Source organism: Globicephala melas, chromosome 4 (assembly GCF_963455315.2).
Source record: "Globicephala melas chromosome 4, mGloMel1.2, whole genome shotgun sequence".
In the NCBI taxonomy this organism is placed as follows: Eukaryota; Metazoa; Chordata; class Mammalia; order Artiodactyla; family Delphinidae; genus Globicephala; species Globicephala melas.
This window is the reverse complement of record NC_083317.1, coordinates 129705030-129728007: the sequence shown is the minus strand read 5'-3', so window position 1 is coordinate 129728007 and position 22978 is coordinate 129705030. Positions and strand designations below refer to the sequence as shown.

At 47.8% G+C, this 22978-nt stretch overlaps 1 protein-coding gene across 2 annotated transcripts in view; it reads left to right on the top strand.

Moving 5' to 3' along the window:
• The window catches only part of EPHB1 (EPH receptor B1), a 428052-nt gene that overhangs the window by 290630 nt on the left and 114444 nt on the right, over positions 1-22978 (top strand). For both annotated transcript variants that reach the window (XM_030873427.2, XM_060298586.1), the window contains exon 5: positions 21361-21696. In XM_030873427.2, the coding sequence (XP_030729287.2) occupies positions 21361-21696 (336 nt within the window). The remainder of the gene's footprint in view (positions 1-21360; positions 21697-22978) is intronic.

Here is a 22978-nt window from a genome sequence, read left to right as displayed (position 1 = left end):
AGGGGAAGGTGCAGCCCCACCCGCCAGAGGGGTTGCAGAGGTTGTAGGCTGGGGAGCTGAGACCCTGAAGGTTTTCTGAGCTTCAGCTGAGGAAGTTGCAGCTTTCCTCCTCCTGCTGTCTCCCTGGGCCACTGTGCAAGAGGCCCTGAGGTCCCCTGGGGAGTCCTGTCACCCCAAACAGCCCCAACTTTGAGTGGGTCCTAGGAAAGCGTATTGAATCATCGATTTGCACGTAGCACTGGGAAGGTAGGCTTGGCACTTCACAGACAAAAGTTTGAATCCTGACTCTGTCTCTTACCATCTCTGTGACCTTGAGCTAATGTCTTAACTTTTTTACATTCTGTCATTTTCTTCTCATGACCTCATAATAATGTATGCCTTTCTGGTTGTTATGAGGATTAAGCAAAATCATATTATGGAGTCTTTGGCGCAGTGCCTGGTGCATAGTAAACTCTCAGTCAGTGGTAGAACTTGCTTTGGTTATATCCCTGGAAAGTGTGAAGATTGCAGCAGATATGGAAGCTTCCAGCATGATAGGAGATCTAAAAATAAAAGTGACGTCCTTAGGGAGAGTACAGGTTTGACGCCAGCCCCACGTGTCACAGCAGAATCCATCGTGTGGCTCAGATCACAGTCACTATTCACCTTAGCCTGGAGATCCTGATGAAAACCAGCCAGAAGGTGACAGCCACTGGGAGCTGACGGGCTGTAGGAGGGGGGGAGGTGCAGATAGAGCATCAGAGAACTGCAGACACTGCTGAGCCCTCTCCTCCACGACTGAGATGTGCTGAGAAGCTGGGTAGGAGTGGCCACTGAGGAGATGGGCTCTCAGTTCTCAGGGAGCAGGGGCTCAGTGACTCCTCAGGCTTAGACCCGCTTCTTTCACAGGAGGGTCTGATGGCCCTGGAAGCGTGACGGGCGGGACATCAGGAGAGAGGTGGCAGCCAGGAACATATGAGGAAGTGCATGACAATGTGAAACCAAGCACTGAAATGCATGTCTTCAGTTTTAAGTAATATCTATTTACGGGAGGAAGAAATGGAAAGGAGGAATTTATGAAGCAGGTGAAAATAGATAATTATGCCTTATAAAATTGCTGTCTGTGAAAAACTATGCAAAAGGACTGGTGTAAAAATAACTACCTTGTTATGTTTCCGACCACAGAAACCCTTTTTTCTGCATCCACATGGGAGAAACTTTGACGGATCACAGAGACAAGCTAGTGCTTGTCTTGTTTCTTTATTTCTTCTTCAAATACAATGGGTTTCCCTCTGCAGTTTTGATTATAGAGGTGGAGTGAAAAGGGGCTCCAGAGATCATTGTCTTGTCCCCTGGCCCCGCCTGCCATCCCCTCCCATGGGGGGCACATTGGCGGCCAGCCCTTCAGGGTCCCCCAGAGACCACCCCTGACCTCCCTGCTGACTCAGAGAAGTGGCTGGGAAGCTAAGCAGCAAGGCAGGCACTTTGGGTGTGGATCCCAAAGGTGTGTGACCTGGGGCATGGGACGGCCTCTGTGAGCAGGGGCTTCTCATCGGCAGAATTGGGCATGATGGAACTCAAATTAGGAGGTCGTGGGAATTAAATGACAGGATGTCAGGCAAGCCCCAGGATGGAAACTCAGGTCTGTCTGCTTCCAATGCCACGACCTCATACACAGTTAGAGCTACAGTTTGGTAGCTCTTAGGAGCATGTTGTAGATGGTCATGGCAGGGATAGGGATTTGCTGTTACTCTCACTCTTGAATCTGTACCTCCCACAGAGAAGGGTAAGAATCCAAGCTTCCCTCCCCCATCTCTGCCCACCCCCCTTTCTCTCTTTTAAGCTCATGTTTCATCCTTTATGGGGCTGGCAGCTGTTTCCCTCTTTCATCCCAACTGCCCCAGGGCAGCAGGGTGGTCCCTATGATGCAGGGAACATACTCCTTGGATGGACTGCCCAGGAGTGTGGCACTGCCCAGACCCTGGTCTTTGCAGGTAGGGTGGGTGGAATGGAGAAGAGGGTACTGGGGCCCAGAAGATGGAAAGAAACTTGGGATGAGAGAGAAAGAAGGGAGTCCTCTGCAGCCAGGTCTCATGGCCTTCGTGGTGTTGTGAAAAGTCTGTAAGGACAGCAGATCATAACCTCCTCCTGCCAGTCCTGAGTCCTGATGGCTTATGCTTGACAAGTTGGCCAGTGATGGTTTCCTTTGCAGCAGTGGTTTTTAGATGCACTGCTTGGACGAACAGCCTCAGTGTCACCAGGGAACTTGGAGGGAATACAAATTCTCAGCCCCTCCCTAGACCTCCTGGATGACGTACTCTGGGGATGGGGAGTGGGGAGGGGAGAGAGCAGAGATCTGAGTTTTAACAAAACCTCCAGATGATTCTGAAGCTCGCTAAAGTTTGAGAACGTTGCTTTAGAATTAGGTCATATTTCTCTGTCCTTTGCCTTATGACTCCTGGGGAGAAAGGCCATTGAGTGAATTCCTGCAGACTGGGACCACAGGCCTGCTCCTCCCCGTCAATGTCTTGTGTAGCAGGCTGGAGAGACAGAGACAGAGAGACAGAGACAGAGAGAGGGAGAGAGAGAGAGAGAGAGAGAGAGAGAGAGAGAGAGAGAGAGGCTATGAATACATGCCTGAGGACGAAGAGAAGAGGGGTATGTTGTGATGTGAGTGTGTGTCTGTGTTTGAGTGTTTCAGGGAGGCTCTCACTAGTTCTCAGAACCACCCATCTTCTCTGGCCCAGTTTCCATTTCATTCTCAGTCTTGGGTGGTGGGCGCAGTGGTGGGAGAGAGAGTGGAGACCATAGAGCACGACCTGGCTGGAGTGGGCTCAGGGAGAGCTGAGGGGGAAACTAAAGAAGAAGCAAAGTGACTGGTGGAGACTGTTGTCCTGAGCTCAGATGGAGGATCAGGTGGGCAGGGTGATGGGTGATGGGCCTCACCCCTCAGGCGACCTCTGGGGGCCACTGCTTCAGGGAGGGGCCCTTCAGTCCAGTAGGGCAGGAAGGTCCCCCAAGGCGACAAACACTCCACAGGACACAGGAATCCAGTGTTATAAATTGAGGACTGTTTGCTCGTTAGTCCACATGCCTTCACATTAGGGATGATTTTAAATACTTTTCAAAACCCAGCCTTTTCAAAAGCACTTACCTCCTCATCTAGGAGTTGCAACCTATTAACAGAGGGCTGCTTTAGTCAAGGTTAGTTTCACTCATTCATTGCTGATCAGGGTTTTAGTAAAACGTCCACCATGTGCCCCTTTCTATAGGCAAAGGTGCTGCTTGATTTTACCCTGGTTTGTGATCCACACTGCGTATAAAAATACATCATTTGTGTTTTTGAGGGGGAGGTAATCTGTGTGTTCCTTGAGATGAGATTCCAACAGGGGTCACAGATAAGCAAGAGTCATAGGGTAAGCTGCTTCTCGGAGCGCCTGGATCTGGGTAGTGTATACATGTAGATGCAGAATTGAGGGAGTGTGACAGCAATCTGAAAGCTATTTAGAACTGTCAGTGCTGTTTCAAGAAGGGTCAGCACTACCTGTGTACATGGACTTTCACACTCCTATCATCTACAATTTCTTTTCACAGTTGGTGGACCCAAGTGGGTATAACTCTTAGGAGGCATCCTATAGCTCTAAGTTTTAAGCTCATAGCCGGGCACAGGTTCCGCTGTTTCTGCTTCAGCGTTTCCTCTTAAGAGCATTTCATCTAATGGGCATTTGGAGTCACAGATTATTAACACTCTGAGCAGCCTTCTAGGCCCTGCCACCCAAACCCCTCCCGAGTGCCAGCCTTGTCTCTCCAACAACCCTGAGAGGTAGTCATTCCATTTTTAGTTTTCTGAATATTTGTGGTGACGGACAGCTGATATATTTTGCAGGGCAGCTCCACTCCACTGTTAGGCACCCATCACCCATCACTGTAAGAGAGATTTTCTGGACCTTGGATCAGGCACTGCCTTCCTCCCAGCCTCACCACTGGTCCACCTTTGAGGACCAGAGTCCTGCAGGTGGAACCAGTGGTTCCAGTGCTTACGAAGAATTTCCTTATCCTTCCTTAATCACCTACTGTAGGCAAAGCATTGGTTAAGTTATCTACTCCCCCACACGTATGATCTCCTGAACCCCAGTGTCCTGGCAGCCTTTTCTGAATCTCACATTTATCAATACAACTCTTAAAACATGGCAGCCAGATTGAAACATATGACCCTCGCTCCCGAAAATCCAGTGGAAACTTGGTGGATTTTCTCCTGTGACTGGGATACCGGTGATTGTCCACTTTGGTTGCAGCCTCTCGCATCGTGGGCTCCGACCATACTTTTTGACCACTGAACATTCAAAGTTTTTGTTTGTCCCTTCAGGAAATGCTGCCCATTTGGGTCTCCCCTTTTCTGCACTTACACATGTAACTTCAGACATTTTGCCTTGTGGATTTGGGCACCATGCTCTTTCAAGTGTAGACCATTTTGAAAACTGATTTCAATGGACAAGTATTAACATAATTGTTAGGAGTGTGCGCTCTTGTGTCTGGGTTCAAACACTGCTCTGACGTTTGCCAGCTGTGTGATGAGGGGCAAGTGACAGGGCTATGTGTCTCTACTTTCTCATTCAAAAAGTGGGTATAGTATTAGTGTCTGCCTCACTGTGTCGTCAAGGGTATAAATGGAGTAATGCTATTTAGAACAGTGTTTGGCATTGTTCAAACAGGAAGCATTCAATGAAAATAAGATATTTTATCTTACTACTATTATTGGAGTTGCTTACCCTACTTTTGTGCTATTTTCAAAGCAGCTAAAATCCAAGCACTGGAATTAACATTTTGCTAACATTTCTTCCTTCAGTACACAAGTATCTGTGTACTTTTTTCAGTTTCCATTCTTAAAACCTAGGTATACTCTTTATATTCTTTTTCTCTAAAGGCTCATACATTTTAAAAAGAAACAGTGCCATGTGGCCATATTTAGAGACCCATGCTGGTTTTTGTCATTGTTTCCTCGAGGCTCACCATGCACTGATTTAACTATGAAGTTTCAGAAGTAGGAGGGGATTGAGGTAAAATTTATTTATTTAATCTACTTTCTTCTCTATTTTGAAAATCGGAACAAAACTGTCTACCCCATGGCTCTAGGACCCTCTGTTGTCCTGAATGTTCCTTGCTGGCCTTCAGGCAATGGCTCTGATGTCTAATTTGCAGGCTCTGATCCCGGGTGGGGCTGGTCTCGGAGGGATGCTGGAATTTGATGGCAGCTGTAGCTCAGGGTCCTTAAATCTTCTCTGCTCCAATTCTCCTCCTCAAAGGAGGAGACGGTCGGAGGCAGGTGGCTGTGCAACCTCTGTGTTCTGCCAGCATCTTACCTCATCCCCAGGAAAGGAGATGCACGCTCTGAATATTCTATTCAGATCTATTCAGGTGTAGGGCTTTCTCTGTCCACTGGACTGGAAGCTGTCGACATGCTGATCTGATTTTTTATCCCCTCTGTGGCCTTCCATGGTAGGTGCCCAACATAGCCAGGTGGTAAGAGCCCTGCTCTTGGGATCAGGTAGACCAGACTGGACTCTTGGCTCCTTTGCCATGGTTACTTAACCTCTCTTAACCTCTGTTCTTTTCCATAAAATGAGGATACTGTTTATTATTGTGCCAAGTTGTGATGATGTGTATACCTAGCTCAGTGTCAGACGTATGGTAAGGGCTCAAAAATTGTCTTTGTTTTGGTTGTTATGAATAAGGTTTGAGTCATATCTGAATTGCACAGTCCAAAATAAGAACAGAAAAAAAAGTGTGGGGAAAATGGGCATTTTAGGGCAGTTACTTCTGGAGAGTCATCCTAGGTTGGCGGGAATCTTACACCATCACCCCTATCTCCACCCCATCACGATGTGATCACAAATCTGTGTGTTACGTGTGCAGACCACCTTGGTTCCCAGCTCCTCATTGGTGGTCCCCAACTGTGACTAGGGTCCTGGTTCCCCAAGTCCGCCTTCTTCCATCCATGTAACCCAGAATCAGATCCTGATCCAGTTCTGACACCAGAGGCCAAACCCAAGTCCCATGGGGAGGGGGTCAGGTCTGAGACTCCCTCCTAGACCTCCAACCAGTTTCTTCTTTGCAATCACCTTTCAAAGTCACCACTGCCAATCAGTCCTGGAACCGATATGGACCCACTGCACCCCTCTGTTACTGATCATTGACCCTGTCCAGGGACTGAGTTCAGAACCTACCCTCAAACTACATTACACTGGGTGGAATCACTGGCTCCACCCCTGTTTTCATTCTCTGGACCTCCAGCTGCCATATTGGAAACGTGGCACTAGCCAACCCTTTCCCAGACCAGGACTGTGATCTTCTGTATGCCCCAGTTGGCTAAAACATGTGAATGCAGCAAGGCAGTTAGAGCCAGAGACCCACAGATGTCCCTGATGGCTTCACTTGGGTGTGACAAAGACCAAGAGCCCCAGGTATCTTTGACTCTCATCAGAGATTTAGAAGGAAGCCACTTTCAACTTAGTCTAAGGGTAGATTCTGAACACCGTCCAAGAGAGTGAAGCCCCCTGAGTGATTAGTGATCTACTCCCAACTAGAAGTGTACAAAGAGGTACTGGTGATGCCTTCTGAATTGTGCGGGAGGTTGGGTGAAGTGGAAAGAAATGAGTCTCATAGTCAGTGTTGGGCATGTCCATGCTGTCTGAATTATGTGTGGCATCAGACCAGGACAATAGCATTTAATTTAATTTATTTATTTATTTATTTTTCCGGTACGCGGGGCTCTCGCTGCTGTGGCCTCTCCCGTTGCGGAGCACAGGCTCCAGACGCGCAGGCTCAGTGGCCATGGCTCACGGGCCCAGCCGCTCCGCAGCATGTGTGTTCTTCTCAGACCGGGGCACAAACCCGTGTCCCCTGCATCGGCAGGTGGACTCTCAACCACTGCGCCACCAGGGAAGCCCCAGGACAATAGCATTTTAGAGTAATTTATTTTGAAACTCTGTGTTGGTCTTCTGAGAAACTTTCCACACAATTGACTGTAAAGTGTCCAGCTGGAGCCAGACAACTGAGAACTGTTATGACAGGGGGTTGGCTGTGGGCTTAAAGTCTGGACTCCCCAATGGGTAAAAGATCACGGATGACTTTGCAGAGAGAGAGCAGGCTGCAGTCTGAAGTCAACTGTGGAAGGACCAGGATTCCCTCCAGCTTGTGCCAGAGACCACCTCTGCCCCACTCAATCAAGGTGCTCTGACTCTGAAACCACATTAAGAAGGGGGGCTTGTCTCAGGGGTTGATGGGTAGAGGGCCAGAAGCCACTTGGACACAGAGGTGGCTCTGTCCTCCCTCCCCATTCTGTAGAGAGAAGGTTGGGGTAATGGTAGTCTTGGTGTGTGTCTTCCCACCCGCCTCTCGTGACTGTGGGCTTAGACTTGCCAAGAGATGCCCAAGGTGGCCTTTTGAGCAGCCCCTCTGGGGCTCATCTCACAAGCTCTGTTCATCTTGGAAATGGCAATAAAGGAAGCTCCACATTGCAGCGTGAAGTGAGGCCAGCATGACAGCTGTGCAGTGAGATGCGCCTTGGTGCAGGCTGTCTCTGTTGGTGGGTGATTGGGGGCCGGGGGGGCAGGTGGGCCATGGAAAGCCATGGTCACCACCAAGCCCTACCAGTGCTCAGTGAGCAGAGATGGAGAGCAACTCTGTTACTCCAGAGAGGGTGCTGTTTGCTGGCCAGCACAGGGGAACTTGCTTATGAGGTGAGAATTCACTCTCCCTGTGAGCAGGCTTTGTGCCAGTGCCTGTCAACTGTGGAAGGACAAGGGCTTCCTGGTCCTTCCAGGGCTGTAGGCAGCTCTGATGAGGTTAGCCATGCCTGTACCTGTACCCCCTGCATGGGGAAGGCTGTGCACCACCACGGCCTAGGGCACAGGCCTCTTCCGAGTGAACCCCAAGTGCTGTGTGCCTGGTGCTCCCCGACACAGGCCACAACCGACTGGAACAGGAACATAAGCGCCTAACATAATAGCTGATGCTGATTAAGCCCCTGACATGGAGTTTCTCAATTAACCTCACAGAATATAAGATAGCTACCTCTGTTATTCCTAATTTATAGATGAGAGAACTGAGGCCCAGCAGGGCTAGTACCCTAGCTCACACACTTCGAGAGTGTCAGGGCCCAATTTCTGCCCAGAACTGACGGGTTCAGGGCTCCCTACCCGCAGTGCTGGACTGTATCCCTCAGGAAGGAGTACGGTTGCCTCTGAGCTGGCCCGACAGCACAGTAATGCTGATGTCTGCTTGAGACAATGAAGGATTGCATTTCATTGGTCAAGATTCCTCATGTGATCTCTGTGGAAGTGGTTGAGAAATGTGTCTTCAGTGAGACTGGGGAAGAGAAGAGAGTTAGTGTGGTGGTGGAGGGGAGATGGCAGAGGGGGGAGCAGGGGGATGGGGGGAGGGAGGGGAAGAGCAACCTCTGCTGTGTTATACAGTTCCCCATAGGTGGGCATTTGGGCCAACACAGTGTTTCACTAATACGAACAATACTGCCATGAAAACGCTCAGACATACCTTGGGGGCACATAAGCCTGTATTTGTGGAGGAAATTCACCTAGAAATAGAATTGCTGGGTTACTGGGCACATACACTCAGAAAGCCAATCAATACCACCAAAGTGCTTCCCCAGAAGACTCGACCAAGTGACACGCCTACCAGCGGTGTACATCTTCTTCCCCACTGGCAGCCCCAGCTGGATGTTATCAAGACTTCTGGCTTTTGCCAATCTGACTGACCTCCTAGTAATTTTGATGGTATTTCCCTCATTATAAATTAGTGTTTTTCATATATTGACCAATTTATTTTGTCTTCTGGGAATTGACTGTTCATAACATTTGCCCTTTTTCTATTTTTAAGAATTGATTTCTAGATGCCTATTAATTATATGTGACATCTTGCCCCCCAGCCCTGTACTTATTTTTAACTCTATTTATAAGTGTATTTGTTGGCATTATCGAGGTTTTTAATTTTTGAGCTCATACCTGACCATCTTTCTCTTTCTGGTTTTGAGGATTTGTGTCTTGACTTTTTGCCTGGGTTTTGTATATGTCCTCCCCACTCTAAGGTGTAAAAACACTCTCATATTCTATTTTAAATCTTTATATAGAGTTTATTTTTAGCCCCTTCCTCCATCTAAAATTTATTTTTTTGTAAGATGTGATATTGGTATTCTTATTTCTCTTATTAAAAATAACATCCCGGGGCTTCCCTGGTGGCGCAGTGGTTAAGAATCTGCCTGCCAATGCAGGGGACATGGGTTTGAGCCCTGGTCTGAGAAGATCCCACATGCCATGGAGCAACTAAGCCCATGCACCACAAATACTGAGCCTGTGCTCTAGAGCCTGTGAGCCACAACTACTGACCCTGCGTGCGTCGACTACTGAAGCCTGTGTGCCTAGGGCCTGTGTTCCGCAACAAGAGAAGCCACCGCATTGAGAAGCCTGCACACAACGAAGAGTAGCCCCCACTCACCACAACTAGAGAAAGCCCACACACAGCAATGAAGACCCAGCGCAGCCAAAAATAAATAAATAAATTTATTAAAAAATTAACATCCTGTGAGCTCCATCTGAATTGTCCAAAATGTTAGTGAGATAACTCTTTTATTACCTACTAAGTGACTGTACAGACTTATCTTTATTCTTTCCCATCGATTGTTTAGTCTTTCCTGGCACCAGTTCTAAGCTGTTCTAAAGATAGTAGCTTTATTGTATGTTTCAATAACTGGTAAACCAAGTCTGTACATATTATTCATTGTCAAAATATCTTGCCAATTCTGAAACATTTTTATCTTCAAGATGAGCTTTGAAATCAGCTTGGCACAGCTCATTAATCAATCCTACTACATTGGGATTGGGATAGCATTGACTAGAGAGATTACTTTGGAGATGACTATCATCTTTATGATGTGCATCTCTTCATCCAGGAGCATGTGTTCAAGTCTTCTTTTGTGCCCTTAAGTAAAGTTTTATAGTTGTCTCCATACAAGTGTTATGCAGGTCTGGTGAGATTTAATTCTACATATTTTATGGGTTTTGTGGTATTGAGAATAGGTAACTTTTTTCATTGTATTTTCAAAGAGGTTATGATTATTGTTAGCAGATGACTTCCTGGTGGTGGGAGTAGTGAGCTTCCCATCACTGGAGGAATCAAACAGAGGCTGGCCAACCAGGTAGGGGCTGTAGAGGGCATTCACCACCAGGGACACACTCTGACCTCCAAGGTTCCTTCCCATGCCAAGAATGAGTGTGTCTATGAAGTGTCAGAATCAGGACTTGCTTTTGATGACCCAAACCTTTCTGGGAGGTATACCTGCCTTTTTCAATTTCTCTTTTTGTTCCCTTAACCTTAAATTGTTATCTTTGGATTCTGGGCCTTTTCTGTACACCTGGAAAAAGACAGTACAAGTCTCTTTTAGAACCACATACAGCAGTGCTGGGAGACTCTGCTGTGTATTCCCAGGGAAAATTAAATGAATAATCCATGACTATGTAAACCATAGTCTCTTCCCAGCTGTTTTCTTGATGCCATTCTGTTATACAGCCTCTAAAAAAGATGGAGAATTATGACAACTGGAAAAATTCTGCCACACGGTGAGGGGCTTTTTGTCATTTGTGAAGAACTGTGGAGATGCAGGAGTCCTTTATGGGCACCACACTCTCTCTGTGGATGGTGGAGAGAGGACTGCTTATCCTGCAGTAGCCTTGAGGCCTTATCCCAGCTACCACCCCTGCATGCCGTAGGGGCTTCTCCAGTCTGGCCCAGATGGTTATTTTCTTTTAAAAACTACCTTGGAAGATCCTTGTCCTTCTCTCTTTAGTACCTAGTATCTGAGAGTTCAGAGTAGGCTGTGTGCCGAGAGGAGTTCAGAGGAGTTGAGATGCTTTACCTGCAAAGCTTCCATCAAGTGTGTGACCCTCATCCTTGACAGGCCTTGGCCCAGTGACTGCCAACTGTACCTCAAGACACATAGGATCAGTTTCCTTGTTCTAGATTTCTTTCCTGATCTCAGTCTCCACGCTGGCACCAGCCTGGGGGAAATTACCAAGCTCTGGGTTGAGTCAGGACATGCTAAATCAAATGAGTTGTTTGGGGTGATTCAGCGTTTGAGTTTGCATCAAGTAAGAATGATATTCCAAAACAAGTTGCTCTGTGGGAGACCCTGCCCAAGAATGGTCTATCCTTCTGTTGTGCCAAAGACTGAAGTGTGTCCCAAAGTCCTTTGACTTCAAGAAGAATCTGACTGGCTTATACTGTTGCCTCTGGTGGCAGCAAACACCTTAGAGCCTGCCTGGCAGGTTGTGACCTAGTGTATGGATCTTTCAGCAGGATGATCTATGGGGATTCTTTCTCTCAGGGACTACCTGAATCCCGCAGAGAAAGAATCCCAGTCTGGGGTGGGAGCCCTGTGTAGAAGCCTGGTAAATCCCATAGAGAAGATCTGCCTGGGGCCTCAAAAGCCTTAGGCAGGAAGATGTCGTCAGAGGGCCTTCAGGTCAAATGTTCTGGACAGTGTCTTTTATTCACTGTACAGGTGTGCACGTGGTCACTCTTTCTCTGCTGGAAGGTGCATGGATGGGCAGGGATTCCTGGGTAACTATACTGAATAGTCTTTAATGCATGTGGAGCATACTAAGATACACTATGGCTTCAACGTATATTCTGCCATTTGATTCTCCCATAAGTAGGAAGAAGGCAGGGACCCTGCATGTCCCTGCAGCACGGTGCCTGGCCTGCTCAGGGCCCGGGGGTGCGTCTCCACCAGTCTTGTCAGTCAGTGGCTTGTGTGACAGCTGTGCAGGTGCCCACCTCCCCTGCAGACTTTGAGCTCCTCAGGGTAGACGCCAGGGAATTTTTCATACCATAATCTTACATACGGGGCTTAGCACACTGTAGGGTCTCAGCAACACAGATGGATTGATCAGTCAAGAATCCATGAAAGATTAGGCTCAGAGAGCATGAGTGACCTGCCTAAAGTCACAAAGCTGGCACTCAGCCCGATTTTCTTTGTGAGTCCAGTGGATCTTTCACCACTTCTGATAGCCCTGGAGGCCACATTTCAGGGCCAGGAAGGTCTTGATGGGCAGGTCTTTAAGAGGACATGACCTCTAGCTTTCCTTGACTTGAAGTGTCCCCAAGGAATCTGCAGGGGGTGTCATGTCCAAGCTCCCCTCTCTCTGGCCTCACTTTGGGCCACAAATAGAAGATTCCACCTTCTATCCCTCCCTCACACAGACAGTGACGCAAGATGGCTGTCAGCCATTCCTGCTGAGATACACTGCCTCTTGGGATGCAGGGCCCTCAGCCATCCTCCAAGGGCTCCTGCAGCCCTGGGGAAACCTACATGCTCAGGCTTTGACTTAGGCCAGGTAGAGGGGCTGTCTCTTTTCCCACAAAGTGAAACTCACCCCCTTCTCTCCCAGGCAATTAGCTCCATAGAAGCAGGAGAAACAAGAATTATTTTCTACAAACATTGGTGTTTGGTGAAATGTGTAACACTGGGTTCTTTGATGCTCCTGAAATCCCTCTCAGCGGGGTCTCTCCTTGTTTTGACTAGTCATTTCTTCTTATTACTAACTGTTATGATTAGGAGAATTGCCTGAGTACAGGACCAGTGTTTCCAAGACCCTGAAGAGCAACAGACTCAGACGTGCTCAGCAAGGCCCTGGAACCATGTTTCTATAGGGAAACTACTGAAACGGTTCAGGAACAAGAGCTTCCTGCCTCCACAAGGGACCTACCCCCTACCCCCCAGCACCTGGCTACATTTGCATCACACTTGCACCTTGCACCCTTAGGTGCCTCCACCCTAGGGGGAAGAGTTATTAAGAGTGCACTTTGGAACCATTCAAGCCTGTACTCAAGTCTTGATTCCAGCATTCACCCACCACATGATTTAGGCAAGTTATTTAATGGCTCTGAGCTACAGTTTCCTTATATGTAAAATGGGGATAATAGTTCCTACACCATGGGATGTTGGGAAAATGAGATTTCATTAAGTTATGTAACAAAATGCCTGTGATAGTACTTTGCATAGAGGGTTTGTCGTTAAAATGAAATTCACAATTCCATATAGAACTCCACTGAAAAGGAAACCACAGCCATCTCTCTGATCTTTTAGATGATCTTTGTAGAAATCTATTCTACGCAAACTACCAAAATTACTCACTCACTCAGTGGCATGAAGCAAACAAGTTCCACCCAATCAAAGCCTTGTCCTCCTGACATCCATGCAGATGGCACAGGTGTCTACCCCCAGGAAGACTATGTCCCTGGGGTTCATTTTAAACTGGTTCAAAAGGTGACATAAAGTTGTCTCTGGGAACATTGAGATCTGAGGGCAGTTAGGAAAAGTAAAGCAACATGACTGCTCCAGGTTTCAATGTCCTCTCCTCCTTTCTCCAGGGGGGACAGCCTACATTTTGAGAGGAGTAACCGGCGTACCTGAGCTTACAAAGGGACAGACATGACTCAGTTTTCCAGTCCTGTGCCTCAGGCCCCCAGCACAGCTCCTTCTTTGGAAAAGACACCTCAGGACTTCAGACACTACCATTTTCACATTGAGCAAAACAGTGTTCTAATTGTCTGGTGCTCATCCCTCACAAATTATAGAACATCCTTGATCAGTTTTTCCCAAAGCTCCCAAGCCCCTGCAAGCTTCCACTATTGGATGGAGGGTGCCTCAGCGGTCTGTTCATTTGATGCCACTGCTTTCCACCAGGTCCCTGATAACTTACTCTTGGTTTCCTGATATGGCAAGTAGTCATACACCCCACCCCCTTAATGACAAAACTTTACAACCCCTGTTGTCGAAGACCCTTGTTATTGTGGTGTTATTGGTGCCTGACAGAGAACCTTTGGGAACTGCCCACTGCCATCCAGGGAACCCCAGTGAAAGTGGGGGTGCTCAGGCTCATATGCTCCTCTCCAAGGTGCTGAACCTGCACGACACAGCACGTCACAAACCTTTCCTCTAGCATAGCGGTCACTCTTGTCCAATCTCTCCCAGGAAGTCTACAGCAAGTGAAGGAATGGTGGAAGAGGAATTGCTGCCTCAGGAGGGAAAGAGAAATGGAGAGAGAGAGAGAGAGAGAGAGAGAGCTGAACTTAGTCTGAAGAGTGTCAAAGCTACACGTGGCAGCCAGAGAGAATAAAGAGACGTTCTTTGTTTTGACATTGTTTTCAATAAACAAGTTACCAAAGAAGGAACCACAGCTGAATATGAAGTTGACCTCATGTTTATTTGGTAACTCTACAGCCTTTCTGACATTCACAAACTTTCTCCTTTTTGGCTTATGTTACCCTCCAACACATCCTGCTTTCAGCCCTGTATGCTGTATTGAGGGCAAAGGCGTAACCACCAGCCTGACTTAGTTTCCTGCATACTTTGCCTATATATAAAACCTCTTCAGACCTTCATAGCCCCCATTTCCATGTCTGCCTCTTCTCCCTGATTCCTATCTATTTCTCTATAAAATCTCAAAGACCTTTATTCTTCCCTAGGAAGACTTCCAATCACTCAGACATGGTTCCTTAAAGTAGCTATGTCACAGTGAGCAGTGAGTAAAGAGATGTCCTGATAGTACTAACACTTTTGATAACCAGTCCTGGACCACTCCTCACATGTCTTCCTTGCCCCTCACAACACACTTTCTTTTGCCATATCTATCCCTGATATTATTTTCTGATCTCCCTTTCTCTCCTTTCTTAATCCTCAGCACACATTAAAATATGCAAACCACATATTTCCAAACTAAAATCTTGACTCCTCTCAGCCATGAGAACACTGTTTCTGCATTCAAGAGTCTTGAGTATCAAATGTCCTTTTTGGCTCATTCACAAATCCCATCTCAACCCTTTCTCTTAAAGGAAGATTGCATAGAGAACACAGTTTGCTGTAGGAGTATAAAGGTAGGGTTTCCCTGCCAGGAGGAAGGAGAATAAAAAAGACCAGATACTGGTCAAAGCCAGACAGCCTCTTAGAAGGCCAGAAAGCAGGTGTATAGATGTACACAGAGGTTCTGAGCCCAGGAGGTAAAAAGAGCTGGAACCATTCTGGAGACACAGCCCTATACTCAAGACTAGGGCTCTACCTAGGATGTGCTTGCAAGGGTTAGGTGTCCCAGAGGGTACAGCCTAGAGCAGAAAGCCTTCAAGGTGTTTCTCCCCAAGTACAACTCCAATCTTGTAGGCAGGATGCCCAGACACCATCTCTAAAATTTTTTTTCTTCATTGATCTTATCATTCCTCAAACATCCGTTTGTAACTCTTTGTGTCTGTATCACTTGCTTTGACACTTAACTGTATGTGCCCACAATTCCCAGTACTCTGTAGGTAAGGGTTCTTGCCTCATTAATAAACATATGGGTTCCTCTTATCTTCATGGATGTCAGCATAGGTCTGGGCATCAGGGTTTCTGCTCAAGGAACAAGTGGCTGAATTAGATTAATCTTAGTTCAACGAGTGGGTCAACCAGATCATCCAATAATGACAATACTAATAATAATAGCAGCTGACATTAACTGAGTTTTTCTGGGTACCAACCATATAGCTAAACTCCTTGGACTTACTATCTCATTAAATCCTCAAAACTACCATTTTTCAGATGAGAAAATTAAGGCTTAGAAGTTCACATCCCTAAGTTTTGCCAACAAGAGAATATTTTTTTAACTTTGTTGCTGTGAACACTTAGGAGGTTTGTTGGTTGGTTTCAGAGACCTCTCAGAGTCTCTGGAAACAAGTATATGTTCAAGTACATGTTCATTTTCTCTCAGGAAAATCTTCGTTGCTCTCATCAGATTCTTCAATGGGTCATGCACACAAAAGGGATGGCCTCATCTGTGGCCTTATGCAGAGCAGTTCAATTCCAGCCTGCACGAGGAGCCTCCCAGGAGAGCATTGCCTCACTGTGATTGTCACCCTCACCTGCTCCCCATGGGGAGGGGTACAAGGACACAGACCCTGGCAGCAGCAATGCACAGTTAGCTGGACACTGCCTGCTCTATACCTCGGACCAGCCAGAAATTCACATCTAAATTCTCAAACCAGGATGTTGGCTTTATTAAGATTCCTAATAAAGAAATTGGCTTCTGGGGCTTCCCTGTCTTCAGCAGATTTTCCCTTTGATTACTCAAGAGTGCTCTTATTTCCAGCTTTATGCCTACAAATAAACTCAACTACTCTCTCCCACCCACCCTGTCTCTCGATTCTTTAAAAGAAAATCATCTGGCCCAAAGCACATTAAGAAGCAGGAGATTCTATCTCAATGTGACAACACTTGGGCTAGCCCTATGGCTCTAGAAGGATCATTTCTGCTTAACTCTTTGAAGTCCCAACGCCATCCATGCTCCATGCAGTCTGAGCCAACCTCTCAGGCACATCCTGGAAGACCCTGGAGACCCATCCCTACAACCCAGAATCCACCCTGTTCCTTCCACCCAGACAGAGGATCACAGCTCAGCAGTTTTCCCATCCTTTAAAAGGACTGAGTTTTCCTAGCCCTTTCATCAGGAAGCTTTCATCAGTAGTAACCGTGGCAACAGATCAGAGAGGCTTCAAAAAGCCTGTCTGTATGTAATTAAGAAAAACGAGGACACGGACGAGAGAGCAGGGAGTTTAGACAAGGAGACCCTGGCTCTGAGCCCTGCCAGTGTACTTCCCGAGGGCTTCTGAGGACGGAGAAAGCAGATTTTCTTCTCCCTCTGGCCTCCCTCTCCACTCCCCCTTTAAAGTTTTGGTTTGCTGGTCTCAATTGGCCTCCTTCCTGAGGATGTTGCTGGGGACCCCAGTGCTGGCCAAACACTCTCTGCAGGGGGAGGGCCCTAAACCCAGGGGATGCAGCCTAGATGGGTAGGAAATGGCCCTAGCACTTCCTCTAGGGAGATTTATTTGGAGGCCAGATCTGCTCTCTGGTTAGACTCTGTGTTCAGGCACAGGAGAGACTAGGCTGCCTACTTGCAGGAATGCATCCTTGTCATCAGGACAATGGAGCACAAACTTGAGGACAATCATTGTTTTAGCTGCCCAGACACTGGGCCTGGCTTGCCTGGCCTGGAAGAAGCCTCGTGGGAAAAGGGACAGGAGCAAGCATTGTGGGGAGGCAATCTGAGCCTGGGGATGGCTTTATTTCCTGACACTTATTCTCACCTGGAACCATCTCCTTTATCTCTGTGTTTCCTTTTTTCCTGTCAGTTTTTTCTCTCCATGTAAGCTCCATGGGAGTAGGAGCTTGTCTGGCTTGCTTTTTCCTATTTCCCAAGTGCCCAGAACAGTGCAAGAGTATTTATTAAAAGAGTGAGTGAGTGAACAAATGAATAATGAATTGGGTTCTAGCCATCGTTTGTGGCCCAGACTTGGGTCACTTCCACAAGTATGTGCTGGGAGCCCAGGCACCGTGCAGGTTCTCCGAGCTCTCTGAGTCTGCTCTCCAGGGAAGGCTCTTAATGTCTGTTCCTGCTCCTTGGAAGGAAAGGATTCAGATTTATGCAGCCTTGGACTCGGCAACCACGGCTCCCACAGAGCCCTGTTCATGCCCCACAGATGCATTTGCTCTGGAGTGCAGCCATGAATGAGGGGTGGTTGCTTCATATGAAGCCTGTTTTTAAATAAACTTGAAAAATTCTTCTTGGAAACCCACTGCTTTTCTTCTTGAGTGGGAAGCAAATGAACAGACATGGAGAAAGTATTGACCAGGGTTGTTCTCCCCCAGCTGCCATGGACACCAATGGATCAGGGACGGGGCAGCTCCTTACCTGCCACTTTATCTCACCAAAGCCTTTACCATTCAGGGGCACAAGCGGGGTCCTCCCTGCTGCTGCTGCTGCATCCTCTCTCAGCCCCACCACAGGGCATCATGTCTCATGCTGGAGAGGGGTGCACACGTGTGACCTGAAGCCTTGCACACTGCGTAGAGGTTGAAAACTGGTGGAATGGGGCCTCTTCCAGGCAAAATGCTGAGCGTAAGAATCATGGAGACTAATCAGCCACCAGCCCCTGCTCACCAGGAGGCCACAGCATGGTGAGGACATATAAGAAGAGCCCATCACAGTGCAATGGTGGATTCTGAGTTAGGCATCCAGAAATGGGCTTATGGAAGCCCAGCGCGGAGATGCGTGACTCCTGGTGGAATGTGCTGGATCTGGAGGGTGAGCAGGAGTTCTTCAAGTAGATAGAAGGAAAAGAATTCCAGACAGAGGAGAAAGCACAGTGCAAAGGCTTGGCAGAAGTAAAGAGAGCTTAGTGTGCACAGGACATCACAGGAATCTTCCTGTTCGTTACAATATGAGGGTTAAGGTCCAAGGGGCCAGAGATGAGATCAAAAGCAGCAAGACCACATGGGGACCTGAAGGACTTGGAAAGGAGGGTGAATTTTTGAATAATTGGGGTTTGAGTAGAAAACAGTATGAGCGCATGTACGTTTGGAACTTACACACTGGCAGGAGAGAATGGATAGGAGAGATGGAAAGTGATGTTAGAGAATTGTTAGGAGTCTTTGCAATAGGGCAGGAAAATTGACGAGGCCCATCACTGTGAGGCAGTGGAGATACAGAGGAAGGGAAAGCTCAGAGGAAAAGAGATAAGCGGACAGACTGTGTGTTGGGCTCCCACATGTGGTGACCACACAGGGAGTTGTCAGGAAGGTAAGGACTGAATTGTGTTCCCTGGATTTTTCAAGTAGGGGCCCCCCTGCCAAAAAAGGCAGGCATGGTGGTGGGGTGGGAGAGCAACCAGGCTGCAGCTGGCTGAGCAGGGAGAGAGGGAGGCCCAAAAGGGTGACTCCGCTTTGGGAAAGATTGGCTGGAGAGTAGATAGAGGACATGTAATATAGAGAAAGAAACGCCAGGTGACCATATTTTGGTTTTAAAATGGCAATGACTGGGCTTCCCTGGTGGCGCAGTGGTTGAGAGTCTGCCTGCCAGTGCAGGGGACGTGGGTTCGTGCCCCGGTCCGGGAAGATCCCACATGCCGCGGAGTGGCTGGGCCCGTGAGCCATGGCCGCTGGGCCTGCGCGTCCGGAGCCTGTGCTCCGCAACGGGAGAGGCCACAACAGTGAGAGGCCCGCGTACCACAAAAAAAAAAAAAAAATGGCAATGACTTATTCACATTTAAGGGGATAAGGTGGAGTTAGGGGAGAGGGTGAAGTTGAAGTTCAAGGGAGAGAGGAGGTAACTGAAGTGGGGAGGTCTCCAAAGGGTGGCAGGGGTGGGTGGTCACTCTCCCTGTCGATACCTGTCTCTGCTCCTCCGCCCAAGGCTGCTTTCTGAGTGATAGCCTCAAGATATCCTAAGGATGCAGCAAGATAACATGGTTAAAGGATTTACCCCATGCCTGGCATAGAGCACGCGCTTGGTGAACGTAATTATTATGATCATGAGAAACAGCGGCCTGTGGCTGAAGCTAGGCTGTCTGCTGTAACAATGAGACAGGCAGGGATGGCACTGACCACTGGGAGCTTGTGGTCTGAGTGTCATCAGTGCAAGCAAACAGACACGTCTAAGACAGGCACCCGCCGATATGACCATTTAGTGACTAGTGCAGTATGAGATGAGGCTGGCCACGACCTGTAGAAGCCCACCTAGCGTGGTCCCAACTGCCCGCCCAGTACTAGTTGTGTGCTGATTCCCAAAGAGGTGGATGTTCATCCCTGGGCACATGGGTGGGGAATTCTTGGACACTATTTGCAAGACTTTAGTAAAAATGCTTCATGAATCCTGCCCTGTCACAAGCATGCATGACAGTCGTGCTTTAGGTCAGGCCTAATGGGCTTTATATAGTACAGTACTGATTTTCTTTCATGTTTTCATACAATCCGATTTAATATTTGCTTTCTGCTCTAGCTGCTTGCTGTTGACTGATTCAACACAGAATCCTTCCCTGGTGCCCCCCGACCTTGTTGTTATTCCCTCATTCTGTGTGTTGGCATTTGATTCCTGTCTCCAGCATGAATTGCCCTACACGTCTTCGTTTAGCTGGCGACAGTCACGTGCGTGAATTCTGAAAGCATTACTATCCAGAGCGGTGGCTCCAGCCGGCCCACCATTCGGGGGGGGGGGCGGTGCTTCCAGGAGGGATCCATTTCCATCAGGTGGATACTAAAGATAAGAAGAGCTCAGCCTGGGAGCCAGAGGCTGTGATCTGCTCTGTTCTTGGGCAGGAGGTTCTCCAACTTAATCTCCAAATGCTCAGGACTGCGGCCGGCCATTAATTCGGCAGCATTTTTGCCCTCCTACTAGGGACCAGGCTTTCTAGAGTTTTGCAACAAGGCATTTCAGCCTTTGCCAGAGTGTGACCAGCAGCCATGGGCAGAACTTTCCAGAGGGAAGAGGCTGCCCTCCTTGAGTCCCTGTGAGCCAGGCTGATTTGTAGGAGAGGCAGTCTGTTCAAATGTCCTGTTGTCCGTTCATAGATTTGACTGCCAACTCTTGGAGTGTCATATCAGAGTAACGCCAGCTCTTCCCTTAGTAGGAAAAGATAGTTTCACTAACAGGCAGCACAGGGCTATAGCTAAGAACGTGAGCTTTGGAATCAGGCAAATGTGGTGTCCATGCCAATTTTAGTTCTCATAGACAAAATGATCTATAGCCAGTCCCCATTCTCAGCATCAGTTTCCCTTTCAATAAAATTGAATTAATTATTGTACCTTCCCAATAGCGTTCTTGGGGTGGGGGGGGGAGGCGTGTTAAATGCATGCAAAGTAGCTAGCAGAGTGTCTGGGACAAACCCCTGTGTTCTTCTAGTGTCATGGGGTCAAAAATGGTGGCTGCGTGAATTTCCTGACTTCATGCACCTAAACTTGTGCAATGTGAATATTCATCTCTCCAGGTCTTCTGGCAGCCCATCCTACAGAAAAACACTCCCAATGCCATGCACACACCACATAGATCCCAGATTGTATGAGATTTTATGCAGGATGCCTGGATATGTTGGGTCTTATGAGGGGTCACTCCTATCCCTCAACCCTTGAGCTCTACACCAATTAAGAAAAGACAAGGAATCCAATAAGAGTCCAATATACATACATGTTATTGATACTAAAGTTGCCTGGAGGATGCAGCTTGGTCCTTCGAACAGAAGGGCTTGTACCCAAGTCCTCCATCCTCCTCTCCCTTGGCACACATGATTCAAAGAAGGAAAACCCCAGTGGGGATGACTAAAAGGGGAGTGGGAGACAGGTTGTCATCTCTGTCATTTTTCCTCAGAATGGATTGAGGCATGGAGATTTGGGGCTGAGGGAGGAGAAGGGATGTGTGTATGTGATGAGAGTAGGAACACACCAAAGACAAATGGAGAGATGCTGGGGAAACTTCTATCCAACCTCACTGTCCTTTCGTTGTCTCCCTATAGGTGTGCCATCAGGTCCCCGCAATGTCATATCCATCGTCAATGAGACATCCATCATTTTGGAGTGGCACCCTCCTCGGGAGACGGGTGGACGGGATGATGTCACCTACAACATCATCTGTAAGAAGTGCCGGGCAGACCGCCGGAGCTGCTCCCGCTGCGATGACAACGTAGAGTTCGTGCCCAGGCAGCTGGGCCTGACTGAGTGCCGTGTCTCCATCAGCAGCCTGTGGGCCCACACCCCCTACACCTTTGACATCCAGGCCGTCAATGGGGTCTCCAGCAAAAGTCCCTTCCCCCCACAGCACGTCTCCGTCAACATCACCACAAACCAAGCTGGTAAGTCTGGAGGCATCTGTGCTCCTGTCTGTCTGTCTGCGGGGCTGGCTTTTTGCCACTTCTGTGCAGGAACAAAGCTTCGGCCACACATATCCCGTTTGTCTGCCCTCAGGCCTCCTCCCAGGAGTGAAAGTATTAGGCGATGGGCGTTTGTGGCCATGGAGGAAAAGGCTGTAGTGTTTCACCTCTGAGAATGAACTGCATTCTGAGGGGTTTTCTTGTGCCCAGTTCAAAAGCAAAGATGTACATCCAAGCCAGAGTACGACCCAGTGCTCTGCAACCAGCTGGGGCTCAACGAATGTCCTTGGAAGGGTGGATGGACAGATGGATGGTTGGGTAGGTGGGTGGATGGGCAGAAACACTGCACGATCTTGAGAACACCAGTGCGGCTTTATTAGCCAGCCCAGCGAAAGAAACTTCCCAGAAATCATGTGATAGTCAGTGCTGCCTTCATAGATTATTTTTCAATTAAACCCATGTAATTCAGCAGTACGTTCTCCTTTACAACTTGGTCAGATGAATGCTAAACTGTTATACAGACTTCAGATAGTTGGCAGTAGATCACTCCTGATGGCTGGTACATCCCTGTGGCATGCATAGCTCAGAACACATTTTCTTCTCTTCTCTTTATTTCTGTATCTTTTGCTCTTCTGACCTTTTCCTTTTATTACTTTTCACACCCCTTGCAACAATCCATTTCTTTTTATATCCATTTAACCAGTCCATTCATGCACTCACTCATTTGTTTATTTATTCACTCAATTATTGAGACAGTTATTCAGCATTTACTGTGTGCCAAGCTATAGATTAGACACTGTGAGGGATACAATGATACTCGGACACCATCGTTCCTCCCGTGAAACTCAATCACTGAAGAATTTCCAGGACATAGACACAAAGTACAGAGCTAAGTATTGTGTGCTGTAAACATGCAGTAAATACCAAAGGAGCTAGAGAGAAATGAGCAATCTCCCCCTTGAAGGGAAGGTGCAAGGCTGCAGAGGGGACATGAAGATCATGTCTACAGGCAACGATGGGGGTCGTGGGCAGTGGACCATGATCTTCCTTGGAATTATGGATTTTTCTCAATCAACAAATTCTAAAAGGACAGCTTGTTAGCGGAATAGCAGGACCCGAGCATTTCTTTTTGCTCCCTCTCCCTCCACATAGTCCCCAATTCTTGACCTCTTCTATTCTTCTCCATCTTTTCCTACTCCTCCTCTCCCCATCCCGAGACTCATTCTACCTCTTTTAACACCAGGCATCTTTGATGACAGATGAT